We start from the raw sequence: 15508 nt of genomic DNA, 5'->3' as shown, positions 1-15508 counted from the left end.
AGCGCAATCATATACTGAAGGCAGCACGCAGCCTGGACCTAAGTAAGGAGCAGACCTCCTGGAAGCACGTTTATAAGTCATACTGCACCAGAATCCCCATGGCAGCTCATTTCAGCAGTCCATGTGCAACTCAGGTAACTCTGGAAATGTAAACATGGGAGTACGAGCAAATAAATAAACAATTAGCTTCGCGTTTTCTTCCCAAACGCACAGAGCAGTGCTCCAGGGACAACTGCCCATTTTTCTTGCAGTCAGCTATCAGAGCGCTTCAGTTTCATTCAGTGAATAACCTCACGTTTTTTCTTTCAAAAATATACAGTAAATTCATGTACCTTGCTATGCTGTAAAGAATAAATACAACGGATATTAACACAATTACAAAAAAAAAGCAATCGTGAACACAATGGCAGGGTGAGATTTTATAAGTTCACTGCCATAGCTCAATTTGCAATTGAGAACTACACAAAGCTAAAAACGTGATTAAATGCAGCAGACAACTAGCTCATTACAGAGCAGCAGAAAGAAGGGCCTTTCAGACACCAATTGCTCTACCTGAAATAGCAGCCGCTGTTGTCAAGCCTGGGACTGAGCAAGAACACTGCTTTGCTCATTGAAACGAACTTTCTCAGAGACAGATTGGCACCGCGACAAATACAGGTTGGCTGAGGAGATCAAAGACCAAATGCCCCCCCCCCCCTTTTTTTTTTTTTTTTTTTTAATATAAAGGATCACCACAAAAGAAGAAAAAACGTAAAAAGCCTCAGACAGGTATAACTAAAAAGACAAAATATTTTCCTATTTCAAAACTGTTTGGGAAAAATTTCGTTTCAAACAACTGTAATTTCTCTTCTATGATGCTGTTAGACTTTAGCCAAGTAAATGATTAGGCTGTTCTGACAAGTCCAGTACACACAAAAGCTGTTGGGATGAAAGATGCTCAGACCTTCGCCAGCAAACATTCAAGTCAGGAAAGAAGTCACGTCTATATTCCAGAACAATCCTAGGCTGTGTTTAATTTCAGTTACCAAAACGTGTTTTTGAACAAAAAAGAGTGCACTTTCTCCCCTCAGTTTATTTTTTCTACAATTATACTGAAGTAACTGAGCAGTCCCTATTCACAACAAGCAGATTTTTTTTTAAATACCTATGCAAAATTACAGCTATGATTAGAATAACTTCATCCAATGACAAACTTCACCAGCTGTAAATGGTATTCTAGTGGTTTTATTCCACTAGAACAGTTTGTACAGAAATTTTCAAAATTCAGTGTCACGTCCAAAGTTACTGTCTTATGAGACCTGCTCACAAACTGCAAGCTTTACTCTGTCAAATAAGCAGGGCCTGACACTGTTTGGTACAAACAGCCCAGTAAAATAATCTGTACATAAATCAGCCAAATACTGCTGAGCAAAGCAATCTGGGTATGTTTCAATAGCACAGATCAATCTTACCCTTTCTATACGTATGCAGATATAACAGATCAATCTTATCCTTTCAATATCAATGCAGATACAATACCAGCCAAGATTCTCTGTGTTTTAATTGTTTATCTAAGATCTGAACTGAGGAAAATACCTTTATTTAAAATACCCCCCCAAAACAAGCATCATATCAGTGAAACCCATCTAATGCTCTTGGTTAATTACACGTCAGCTTCCGAGCCTTTGATATGGCAGTCCATCAGCTGTCATCTCCAGGAGTCACGAGACGTGAGTATTAATTAGCTGAAAAATGACAACTCCTGTCCATTGATATGAGCAACAGCAATTGAAACTGGAAGAACATTAGGTTTCTGGAATAAAAGCTGTTTTTATTCATTCTCTTTAAGGACTGTACTTTAGGAAGAACTCATTTAAAATGGATAGCGTGTAACCAGACCATTTCCTTAAACATTCTCCGAACACTAAAATCTTCTTTCTACTTTTCTCTTCTCTGTTCAACAGTCACATATTAAGCATGTGATTACTATGAAGCGTGCATAATGTGTGTTATCTTTACTTTTATAGTGTATAAAAACAAAAGCATTTCAACAATTATAATTTAAAATAAACATGTATTAAAAACACTCCAAGAATGCTGAAAACTGATGAAATAAAAAGCTGAAGTAGGTTAACAGATAGCAAAAGTGTGCAATTGGCACATCAACCTTGAAAAAGCCCTTTTAAACTCCAACAGTACTGTACGGTGCCATTACCCTTTGTCAGCCATCTACCTGACCTCATAAATCAGGTACAACAACCAAATGAGAGCAAAGGAAAAATCAGCACTTGGCAGACTTGTCTAGTGACTAGCAAGGGGCCTGCCAAGGTTTTGAGGTCACATTCAAAACTACAAATTAATAGCAAATCAATCATGTTAATTAAAAAAAAAAGTCACATCAATAAGATTAAAGCTTGTGGATACCATTCTGTAGAGTTTGTGCTCGTGACTCCTTTCCCAGGTTGGCATGGAATCCTCCTCCTAAGGTCGGTGTTTTGCCTGCACCTATTAGGGAAGGAAATAAAATATGTCAAATACAATACCTGAATAAAAACATTGAAAGAAAACTTAATGAGCCACTGAACTTGGTATCTGTATAATTTACAACATGCCAAATTACATTAAAAAGGATACTGTAGAGTGCTTGAAGGACTTAAGACAGAATGCAAACCATGTGTCATTTATTTCCTCCTCAGGATACCACTGTACATACAAAACTCTGTAAGTCCCCCTAAACTCAGCTCCAAATAAAGCACAAAAATGTCACATCCCTTATTTTGGGCAGAAAACAAAAATCAGTATCATGAAACACTGCTCAAAGTAAAATGTGAAAAAAATCTTAGTTATATTTTTTGTCTGAAGACTATTCAATACTGAATTTTACTAGCTAATCACTGGCACTACAGAACATAAAACCATAGTTAGCATTCAATAATGACTTGTGTTGGCTACTACAGACGTAATACACACTTTATAATAACTTTGGTTTAACATCAGACACACAGAGCGAAACTTTGGCTACAAAAACTACAAGTCTGGAACTGCTATGTTTACACCCTGAAAGGCTGGAGACTAAAATAAGTCTGTGTTGTAAATTAACATCAACTAGAGGCTGGTTTATGCGTCTGTGCCAATGCTGAGGAGTCTGAATGCGGAGTCCTCTGGGAGTCAATGGAGCTGCTCATGCAAACGAATCTTCCAGAGCAGGGAATTAAAACTACTAAGGACAGAAATAGTCTCTTACTAAAGCAGGAAGTTTTTAAAAAATAATCAGGCCACTCCAAGCAGGATATTAGAATCTATCAGCTTAACAGCGTGACCAAAAAGTTAAATTGCACAGGACTGAAAACAAGAAATTTGCTAGTAATTGGACTTTAGTCTGCTCTTCAGAACAAGAAGCAAAGTCATCTTGTTTCCTGCCATGCCTGCAGTTTTACTCAGGTTCTTGTCGCTGTGTTTTCTCATCTTACACCTGCTCTCTGGAGCAAACTGCAGTGGCTTTGGGACAGACATACACGAAGGCATGGAGTACCACTGGAAAGCAATTCAGGGCATTTCCACTACACACCTGAGTAAGACACTTCCATAGCAAGTCCAAACCATGAGAAACGACGGCCTGAACTTTTATTAGACTTCCTTAGCTAGTCTCTCCTAGCTGTATTTAATAAATATCTTGTTGAGAAAGAACAGAACAGCTAATATGCTGGTAGAATTGCCTACAAGTCTTCCGAGCTTACTTTTCCAGGCAACCTTTCAATTAGGTTTCCAGCACTATCCACAACAGAAACCAAGTTCACCTTCACTTCATTAACAGATCCTTTCAACAAACAATAATCAGAAGCTCTCACATAAATGCCCCAAAGCTTAAGTACCTCAACATCCTAATTAGAGATAAAAATAGTCAATGGTGACCTCCACGCTGAATACAGAGGTAAGCCTCCCAACCCTGTATTTTGCCTGTTATAGTCAGCAACATCTCCTTTCTATTCTTACATGTACCAAAACAAACAGATCAGGCAGAACAGAGACTACCAAATTATCCCAGTACTCATGCTGGTTTTGGTGTACGACTAGTAAGAATGGTTTACCCCACAAAAATATGTGAACCGTGACAAAGTTTTATGCACCTTTTCCTCAGCAGCAAATCTACCTCCAGAAATTCTCTTTCCTACTCTCCCATTTTTCTTGTTTCAAGGTTTGCTTTACCACAGGGTATCTCCCTCGTCTGACTTCCAGCAGGAGAGGGCACAGCAGCAGAGACACAGGACAGGAGTGGGACGGAGCAGCAGGGCGTGCTGGGGGTAGCAGGCTCATACAGCAGCTGCCTCACAGCTCCACGATGCTTTTCCAGTCCTCTTGCTCTTTGAAGACATGAAAACACTCAACTCTATCAGACCATGACTGTCAAAAGAGCTACATCGCTCTTTAATAGGTCTCTGTGTTACCAATAAAAAGCCTGCACTCAAACAATCAGACAGCGGTGATAACAATACTATTAACAACAAACTTAACTTACAAACTCTGCCAGCAGAATTGCTGCGTCCATTTCTCAGCTGGAGCTGGCATTTGGCTTTGCAAGCTGACAGAAAGCTGCTCTGCTGGGGGCACGCACGCTCAGAGCCGCAAACTGACGTTTCCACGGACTATGAAGTCTCACCCTCAGCTTTAATCTTTACAAGGGGAATGCAAAGCACACTCATTAATACAACTGTACAGCTGGGTATTAAAAAGAGAAACTATAAAAAAAAGATTTTTTTAAAAAAATCTGTGAAATCACCGAATTCGTTTAAAGACCAAAAAACCCTACAAAGCTAGTCATTTAAAAAGTACAAAGGCAGGGAGCAGCGATTGCCAGGCACAACTGAATTAACATTCCAGCTTCACTGAAGTTTTTACATTTCTTGACCTTTTCTATTTTTCCTCTACAACTTCAGAAATGAATTAAACAGGCTTTTGGTTTTTCACATTCAGCTTTCGAGACGGAGGAAAAGGAATACATCCGAGAAGTATTTGGTGTCTGCGAGCGCTGCCTGCCAACTCCTCAACGTGAACACTAACACTTCCCGCAGCCAACTCAAATACCCTCCTCAGAGAGGTGGTGCCTCCCAGGGCACCTTGTCATCTACTGGTTATTTTTAGAAAACAACTCAGATCCTCAAGCTTTGCTTCACTGAAGCCTCCTCTCTCTCCCCTTCCTGTTAGCTTTGGATACTTTTGAAGTCTTGAACTGGAAGGCTTCAGTTGGATGGGACCTAAAAAAACATCAAGTCTTTGGACAAGAAAAGGCGTGGAGAGATGTGCTAGGCAGATCAAGAGGAGCTACTCAAATTTTTGGGGTCATCTCGGCAGGATGCAGTGCCTGGGGACACAAAATGAGGATAACCAAAGCTGATGGAGGTCATACACCTGGAAACGTGACGATACCTGGGCAAAGCTTCCACAGGCCCAGACCCAGCTCCTAACCCCACGACCAGGGCAGGGGGTTTGGACTGGATGACCTTGAAGGGCCCCTTCCAACCCCAGCCCCACAGCTCCCCTCTGAAGGGTCAGACCCTGGCACCTTGGCTATTTCTGAGCTTCAGATTCAACACCTGGAAAAGAACCAGCACCACTCCCAGTGAGATGGATTTTGTTTCCTCTAAACGAACAAGCAAGTGAAGACCAGGAATGAAGCTGCTTCAAGTGGAACTGAAGCATATCTGCTGTTCAATAGGACCAGGGCTACCAAAACCCTTCCCTGTGAAATTAAAACTTGAGAACTCCAGCCCTTTCTTCTGCACATGATAGGAGAAAAGGCTTCAGTTTAAACCGACGTATTTATAGACCCATCATAAAAATCAGTAAATAATGCAAACTGCATCCCACCAGCTGTTTCATAGTCAGGATGGGCTCTAGGTAATCTATCATAAAACTTAACGAGCTTCCTATTAAAGTCAGACCACAAAAGTCAAAAGGAGAGTAGGTCAATGTCCCGTTACAATTCATGCCTACAGTAGTAAAATGATGTAATTAAAGTCTTCCGAGCATAAAAAACAACTAAAATCAGTAGACTTCTTTTCTCAGCCATTTTTAAAGGGAAGTTAACAAACCTGCATGCATGCACCACAGCCAGCGCAAACACTACTGCTGAATAAATTTATACAGACAAAACTTTTAATCTAGTCCACCCATAGCTAGTTTTCTATGTGCTTATTTTCGTAACTACCAACCAGGGAGATAAACATACCGTTGTGTCCACCACACCCAAGTTTAAGACTGCACAAGTCTCTGAAAGTCAGTCTGCGTCCAAGCTACGTGCAACGCTCAGCATCTACCCAACCGACAGCAGCATACTCTGCAGCACTGAAAGCAAGCGCTTGTTGCCATCACAAGGACAGCACAGAAAACATTCAGTGCAGGAAAAAAATCCTATGCTCAGCTCTGATGCAAGATTGCCACCTTGAGGATTTAAGAGGAGAAGCAAAAAGTGATTCCGCTCAAGTCACAAACCTGCAGTCATTATTTTATGCATGAAGCAGATGCAAGATTCCCCTCTTCCTTCCCCAATGCAAGATGATTAGTTTTGTAATCAGAAAAGTGAAAACCTAGCACAAAGTGAAACGCATATATACTCTTCAAAACTTCCCCAAAAGGTCTGCAAATCTGGTATACCAATACTTTCTTCTGTTTTGCAAGTTACATCATGACTACTCTACATAATTTAACACTAACCATGAATTTGTCATCTCTAGAAATCCAGACCACAAATAAGAGGCATTTTGCTGATATTTTTATTTTCAGTTCACAGAGTTTCAAGTTTAGTATGTGCATTACTGCTGGAATCCATTTCAGAACTGTTCAAGGCTGCACTGTAAAAAATATTTTATGCCAGGACTTTGTCTATCAATACATCCTACATGGAAACCCATTAAAAGCTACCAATTAAAAACAAAACCCCTACTTCTACCACTTCTGTAAGACTGAAAAATACATAATAATCCTTTATTGTATACAAGTCACCATTCAAAAAACAAATAATCTGATAGGAATACAGAAATCATCATCTTTACCAAGTGTCCCACTCTGTCAGTACTTACTTTCAAGTTCTAGAGGGGAAAAAAAGGCATAGAAGATAAATAGTTAATAAGCTTAGCTTAAGTATTATGAAAGCATTCTCCTCCCTGTGTCTAGTCCCTCTCGTCTTTTCTTTTTGCTGACCATAGCTTTCCACTGTTCAACATACTTCATTTCCACAAACCCCAGAAGACTCAAATACTTTGATCAAGTCAAACTGCAGTCACGTACTGCACTTGGGGTCAATATTGCTCACACTCTCAGATCTAGGAACAAAGTAGTTTTTAAGGATAAAGTAGTAAATACAAAACTCTACACTAAGCTTCCACATGCACAGCTGAAAAATTGAGCATACCATAGCTTTACAAAAGGGTAGCCTACGTTAAATTTGCCAAGGGACGCTCCAGAGTGAGAACACACATTCAGCATATATGACACCACAAATGGGTCACTGCAGTAAGTTGCTTATAATATACTTGCAAGCAAAGATTTGGATTAGCAGAACTTTCTCTTGATATTCTAATACTTGAAACAGACTACTTAAAGTTGTGGAACCTCCTGTTCTAGGAGTTTTAACAAATGCTTGCTGGTGCGTTCAGGGCTACTGGTTCACAATTTGCGTTTCACCTTATGAGCAAAAGCAAGCAGATAACTTCCTACAAGTGACATTCATCCTATCAGCCTTAATTTGGTATTTTGCAATCTTATGTACATTTGCAGATGGAGAATCTTACATATGTATGCTGCACAAGAGCCATGAGCTTTACTTGACCCTGATTCAGTGCCGAACTTGGACTAATGTTGTCAGTGCCCCTTGCAACCTCCCATTTCTGTGACCATGCCTATACAGCTGCAACCCTCCTAAACCCTCCTGGCTTAGTTACTACATAAGAACAAGATTTTAATTCGCACCATTATTGTACATCTCAAACAACAAATGTCAAGCTGGCATTCAGAGAAAGGTACACGGTTGTAATTTAGTTGATCACATTTTTAATCGTAAGTCACCGAACCCAATAGAAATTGCAAATAAACCTATTTCAGGACAGTCATGTTGCTCTATTTCACGTGTAGATGCTAGTGATGTACACACATCTCAGATCCCAAATACAAGCTAAGTCCTCTGGGGCAAGAATCCTATTTTGGTGACCAGCCCACAATCATTCCATAACCCTCCTATCAAGGCTTTCCACAACATGCATTTGATGATAAAATATCCTGTAGGTCTTATATGGAGTTGGGAAACGACCCTAGTTCCACTAACTTGTCTTCTCCATTTCACAGTTTCGTCACCAGAATGACTGTGTCTAAATGGATGTACGATTTCCTTTCATGCTGCTATGAATTAGCCAACTTGAAAAGACACAGACAGCATTTAAAAAAAAAAAAAAAAAATCAGAAACACCACTACCTCCATTACGTACCAGGGACTTCTTTTTTATAGCAGCCACCAATATCTGAGCAACAAAGTCCCCTTTTCACTTAACTCCACGCTAACCTTCTTGACTGCATCTGACGTTAAATGACCAAGGTAAAGCAAAGACAAGACCTTTAATTTAATACAAACTGAGGTAGAGGTCTCTATGAAGTTTCTCTACATTTTGTAAAGCTACACAGCTGGTTAGGGAAGACAATGCTGAGTAAGAGCTAGTCAAAAGCTTATGCAAAAATAATTCTAATTTAATTTTTTACTATAGATACGACCACAAACTTTGTAGGAGGCTGGGGGCAGCCCCAGCCCAGAGCATCAGGCATCTCCGTGCAGGTTACTCCTACGAAGCTTATCAGATGCTATTTCTCTCAATTAATTACCACGTGTTTAAGGACCATTTCTGAAACTTAAAGCTCAGCTTCCCCAAGCACAGTGCCTTTCAGGATCACAAGCTCAGTGTGCCTTGCACTGCTATCTTCCAACGCTGATTTGTTTCAGTTATGTCTTCCAGCTCGCTGCTGCACTGCTTGAGCATCAGCACGGAGCTGTTTTCTTCTCCTTTGATTAGTGTCAGATTGAAGCCTTAGACTTCCATTTTCTCAGCTTCTTTAGAGAAAATCTGAAGAGATCTGGACTATCAAAGTCTGCTCCACGTTGAGCTTTCCTCTCCACACTATCTTCGCTTTCGTACTTATTTTTCCTGTCAGCCTCAGGGAAAATACTTGAGAAAGCCGTTTCTCCCAACAAGTACCACAAGACTGGGTACTCCTGTACAGACACAGTACAGGAGTGATCAGAGGATACGCTGCTTTCAGATGCGGCATACAACTAAATTTGCCTTTCTACAAAAGCAGTGACTGTAAAATCTATGCTGAGGAGGGCTCAGCAGAGCTCCTTTTTCCAGTGTACAATTACAGGATAATGAGGAGGTGGAAATGTAGCTCATTCCCAGACCCTGCATCACTGTACTTCAGTGTCAAGGTGCATTCAAACGTTATAACTGATAGGAGTCTGTTAAGAACTTGGGTACAATGAAAAAAACAGATTATATCAATTTCAATTAGGAAAATGAGGAATTTTAATTCAATCACTTTGCAAATTTGGCGCAAAGACACAAACAGCAACCTCTTTGGATGATTTTGTGAGAGTCTGAACTTGCTATCAATTATAAACTGAACTGTTATTCTTCAAAACTAGATTCTTGTATGAAAAGCACATATTTCAAACATAGCTTGTGCAGATAACAGTTCCTTGGAGCTCACATGTACATGTCAACTCTCTTCCACTGGTACTTGCAGACTTTTGAATCAGTTTAATAAAGTTCAGGAATGACACTCTTCTGCATGGCCTTCACAAGCATCGAGAGAATAACATGGCCAGGATCAAGTGTTGAGGCTAGGTTCTTACCTGGTTGTGACCACTTGCAACAGAATTTAGAAGTGCAATTAACTGGAACAGCATGGGGCTTACCAAAGCTTTCACTAGCTCGTGCTTGGAGGACTTTCCCACCAGAGAATGGACAGATACACATCAGCCCCCTCATAGGGCATGAAGATGGCATCCTTCACACTGAAGGGACTTACCAGCCCACCACCCACCAAGGGGTGGGTGCTTCACAAGACTCACCACTCCCTGTTGGGCAGCAGTAATAAGAATTGTGGGATTAGGCTAACTTGCAACCACATTTTCCTCTTCCATCAAGATCATGGCCATGAAGAGCATTGGTGTCTTGATGAGACAGGCAGGTCATGCCCCTCTCCAAAGGGTGTCTCACCAGGACTGACATGGCCTAGCACCCTCTTTGTGTATCTATAAATGTACAATACCTCATTTTAAATGCCCCCAACTACCATCAGGGAAAAATTCATGATCCCAATTACAAAGGATGGCATATGGAACTTGATAAACCTCACTCTAAATAAGTTTTTGTCTTGCAGTCTGGATATCTGGACACCTAATAATAAGACTCTCTCATAGTCATAAATATTTCTACTATCAACTTCTAACTAAGTATTCTGATCTTTTTGTGAAACGCTTTCAAGAGATAACATACCGATAACTGTCAACATCAGAGAATTTTTGTTATCACTTCCCCAAACAAAAGCCGAAAGAAAACAGTATTGATACTGAGGGACACCTGATGTTTATAATGAAAAACTATTGCCCTCAGATTCTTAGACCAGTTTTAACAGGACAGTCAAAACCCTCAAAAGCATCTGGGTAGAGCTCAGAAAAAAAAAAAAAAAAAAAAAGACACAACCTTCCTCTGTAGACTCAGCACTGCTGCACCAAGTCAGACCAAAGGTCTTAGTCCAGTATCCTGCCTCTGAAAGGTAATGGCCATTAACAAACATACCTACAAGCACAAAGCATAAGAGCAAAGCTCGTCATGTTGCCTTTTCATGATACAGCACTCCTGCAATCGCCCTGATTCTAGAGATCTAAGGCAGATGGATTTCCTGAGCCAGAAACTGTATCTTATTCTTAATGGCCACGCCACATTTTTGTCCTGTTTGTTCAGTCCTTTCTGAACCCGTGTGAACTTTTAACACCCACCACTTAAGACTCACAATTTAATGAAATAGGGGCTTGGCTTGTTTTTTTCTGGGAGAGAAAAAAAGAAAAGACAAAAATAAAAGAACAACCACCACTCGTGATGCTTCTGAACATCCTACTTGCTACCTTTAAAAGCTACCTGCTACCTTTCTTAGTGCTCCCCCGTTTTTGCATTATGTGATACTGAACAATTGCTCATTGAAACCAGGATATTGTACGCAATTTCAGACCTCCATCATGTTCCCATTCAATCACCTCTTTCTTAGTCTGAAGAGGCTGAGTGTATTCAGTCATTTCTCAAGAGGAGAAACGCTCCTCTTGATCACCTTATCTCCCTCTCTCTTTTCTAGCTCTACTAGACATTTTCTTGAAGATGGAGAGAAAAACAGAGGAACAGACCAGAAATGCACGCAGTATTTAAGTTGCAGACAGGGCTGTGGATACAGAACAGTGACTTGCACTGTTATAGCCTTTTCCTGAAAACTTCTAACATTACCTTAGCCATACCGTGTTTTATTTGTTTGTTTTGTAATGGGAATGAACATTGAGCTAAATATTTTTATAGTTATCCATTGAAACCCTAAAGGACCTCTTTCTAAAGTTACAACGACTGGTCCAAATTCCATCATCTCACACATGGAGGAAAGGAACAATCCTCACTCTCACACAACTCTTAACCCCATGTGCTACCCTACTACCCAGACTACTCCTAGCAACTGGCTATTGTACAGTTTTTACTATCCCAAATAATTTAGTGTTGTCAGCAAGTCTCATTAACACAACATTCACTTGTTTTCCACATTATCAGACAGCCCGAATGTCTGTGGAACTTCACTGCCACCTCCTCCATGAGAATTACTATTATTTAGTTATATCCTATGTTAGGTAGTGTTTAAGTAGTTTCTCTGTAATGACTTTCTCTTACCCATGACAGCTCAGACTCTTTAGCTTCTGGTGAAGGATCTCACTGACCTCCTTTTGCAAATCCAACAATCTTCTTTGTCTACATACTTACTGACTTTTTTTAGAAAGCTCCAAAAACTCTGCTAGGCATGACTTCACCTTGCCATAAACCATTCTTCCCCCATATTTACCTGTACATCCACCTGTTCTGTCTTTCACTGTTTCTGTCCTTTTGCCCATTTCTGTCCCTTTGCCCAACTAGCCTGCATTTTTTCAAAACTTCCCTTTAGTAGCGAACCAAGATCTTTCACTCAAATCCCCTCATTTTCACAGCACACCCATGCTCAGTTGTTAAAACTGTCTGAACAATGAAACAGACACACACACGGGCGTTGGAAAGTACTGGCAATACCAACCCTCTGTGAGAGGCATCAGCTTCCTATGCTAGGCACACTGACATCCAAATTTCAGTACTGCCTGTGGAAACATAACTGATCTCACACCTTCCTCCAACCCTTAGAGGACAAAAGAAGGGATTTCCCAGGTGTCGGTTGCTGGGCTTACTGTCAAGGACTTGGCAGGAGGCAGACAGGCCGTTTTGCATCAATGCTGAGAAGCACAGGACTCTTCCCTCTTTCAGCAAACAAATGCAAGTTTCTGAATCTTTAACACGCAGCTTGGCAAAATAAAAGGTTTTGCCAGATGTACCGAAGAGAAGTCAATAACAGTATCTCATTGCTTTCCATTTCCTCCTCCTTTTCTATGAATATGAAAATAAATAATGAATAAAGGCATCTATAGCTATTCTACATATATTAGCACACACTTGGGAGCTCTTATGGAGCCTGGAGGGGCTTGGGAATCTCACAAGATTTGTTGCACAACCAGGAAATCCAAACTCCTCAGACAAAAGAGACCCACTCGAATCCCAGCTCTGCACCAGAGAACCTGACAGCCCTCACACCTGGCAAAACCTAGGCAATGGTCTCCGAGTCGCCCACCTCTACTGATCAGAAGTCAGGGTCTCAAAAATGGTAGCCCAGGCACCTCTAACACTGCAACACTCCACACTGGGGGGCTGCCCACGAACACCAGACTGCAGTCGAAGGAAACTTAGCCCAAGGCATTTCTTATACTGGGGATCCCTCAGAGCCACAGCGCTAAAAAGCCTACAGAGATGATGAGAAAATAAGTTAAAAACAGGTAACTTTGATTGAATCCTGTTTATATAATCAGAAGAATCACTGAAAGCTACAGCTTACCAGAAAACCTTGTTTTAAGCAAACACATTAAAAGAAATGTACATTCCACTGCAAACTACCCAGACAGGACAACACTCAGAGAAGGATGAATTCTGTCTTCCTTATATAGGAAACGAGTTTCATCCCCATTCCCAAGTACTTAAATCAATGTCATACTAGCATAATAGACAAGCATACATCACAAAGACACTGTTACTACAGCTCAAATACACCTTTTCAGATTAGCTTGTATTCCTCAGTTTAAAATCAAGGAAAAAAATATCCATGACATAACAGAAGCATTTGTCTTGGAGCATAACAAATTGTACCTATATAAATTATCATACCCAAATTCCCTTAAAACATTTACTGTGTGAAATAGGACTCCTCACTCTTCCTCACGTTAACTTTGTAAATCTACAAGAAGCACTGGTTTCAAAGTCGTGTTCTGTTATTTTCACAAACAATTTCACCAAAATGCAAACATTAATGCACACGGGGACTTAAGTGCTGGAAGATGACAGTATCAGCATGCAGTGAAGCCCCTGAAACCACACCTTGTGCCAGCCAGATAAAGCCACAATACACACCCCAATTAGCTTTTCACTATTACACACCCACCTATCTTCACAGTGCTTATGTCTTCACAAGTGCTAGAGTTATTCTTCAGTGCGATGTGTAATAGGTAACTATTTACACGAGACCAAGGAACTGCCTATTGAAAATTCATTACTGCATTGTCCATTAAAAAGAGAGGCCAATTACAGCATCCCAGCACTTGCACAAAACATCCCTTAAAGGAACTTCGGAAACTGCTGTGCAGCTCAGCCCAAAGAGGAAAGAACCTCAGGACGGTGCAGTTCTCTCTTTCTCTCCTGATATTTTTTCAGGGCTCCCAAAATGAGTTTTAGCTTGCACGCCATCTGTCCTGCATAATTTTGGGTGGGAGGTAAAAAGCAGTACAAGTCCGTAAAAATGGAGTCCCCACATCACTACAAGAAAAAGCGCAGGATACGTGAGTTAGTCAGGAGCTTATGAGGAAATGTAATGCCAGCGCCCTGAGATGGAAGTTGGCAATGGCACCAGACATCTACAGGAACCCTACACTACAAACCCCCAAACTCCACCATGCAGTGCTGGCCTTTCCACCACACCGACTCTTTCTTCCCCACAGACCATAAAACACTTCAGGCCCCTTCTTTCACTACTAAGCTCCTCCACAAGGCTCCTTCCAATGTTTCTTGCTTTTTCTTTCTCCCTATACCTATTCCCTACAGCTATTTTCCTCCTCTCCTCTTCCAACCACCCTGTCCTCTGCATGCAGCCCTGTGCCATGCACACATCCTTATCCTCCAGGGCTACACCCCAACCCCCCTATTTACAGAATGAGCCCCTTCACCCGTTGTTTCCAGCCTCTTTTTGCCTCCACATCATCTCCACGCCTCCATTCACTCCCTCTGCCCACCAGCCACCTAACTGTCCCACCTCCCACCCCAAATTATTCCACAGCTCCCCATACAGCCACCCCTTCCACTGGACACCTTCCCTCGCACACCCAGCCCACCCCACACACAGCTCCAGCCCCTCATGCACTTATCCCTGCCACACACGAAGCATCTCCCCACCTTTCACAGCACCTTTCCCCACCCACCCCATCTCCCTGTCCCCCACCCCACACAGCAGGCACTGCCCCTCTCCCACATCCCCCCCCGTGCTTTGCAGAGCTCTTTTCTCCACGTGCTGCCCCCAAAACCCACAGCACCCTCACCCCCACACCACTGCCACCCCCCCCCCCGCCCCGTCCCCTCCTCGCCCCCCGCTCACCGTCCAGCGACACGAACTGCCCCACGGCGGAGGAGCCGCCGCCGCTGTTCTCCACGAACTGCACCTCGGAGACGATGATGTTGTCCTCCAGCACCGAGCCGCAGCCCGTGCACACCGCGTCCCCGCGAGCCGAGTCCACCTCGATCTCCGAGCAGCCGCAAGCGGCGCACACCCGCCCGCCCGGCATCGCGGCACCCCCCTCACCTCAGCCCCGCCACCCCCCGACTGACACCGCCCGGCACGGCCCGGCTCGGCCCGGCCCCGCTCAGGCCTCGCTCGCCGGTACCGGCACGGGGAGGAGCGCGGCGGCGGCCGCCCCCTCGCCGGTTCTCGCGAGACATGGCCGCGCCCCTCGGGGAGGGGGGGCGAGGAAATGGCGGCGGGGCGGTGCCTGAAGGGCCCCGGGGGTGTCACCACAGGGGTGTTTGTGGGGATTGTCGCCGATAGGGTTGTTATAAATGCGCGTCTCAAACGTATTCAGTGTTTTGTGAAGCCAGCCCGTCAGCTTTTCGTGTTGAGC

At 42.5% G+C, this 15508-nt stretch overlaps 1 protein-coding gene across 2 annotated transcripts in view; it reads right to left on the bottom strand.

Annotated features, from left to right (window-relative positions):
- BRF1 (BRF1 general transcription factor IIIB subunit) overlaps positions 1–15175 on the bottom strand; it is a gene marked incomplete at its 5' end in the record, with an annotated part of 165170 nt that extends 149995 nt beyond the window's left edge. Inside the window, 3 exons of one of the 2 annotated variants that reach the window (XM_082760964.1) lie at positions 2404–2484; positions 4496–4649; positions 14989–15117. Coding sequence is in view for 1 of the 2 variants with exons in the window: in XM_082760963.1 (XP_082617089.1) it covers positions 2404–2484; positions 14989–15175 (268 nt within the window). Of the gene's footprint in view, positions 1–2403; positions 2485–4495; positions 4650–14988 lie in introns of both variants that reach the window. The other variant, XM_082760963.1, reaches the window with a different exon arrangement.
- Positions 15176–15508: the final 333 nt, after the last annotated feature.

This window comes from Aythya marila (assembly GCF_965140915.1).
Source record: "Aythya marila genome assembly, chromosome: 5".
Lineage (NCBI taxonomy): Eukaryota > Metazoa > Chordata > Aves > Anseriformes > Anatidae > Aythya > Aythya marila.
This window is presented reverse-complemented; position numbering and strand designations above follow the sequence as displayed.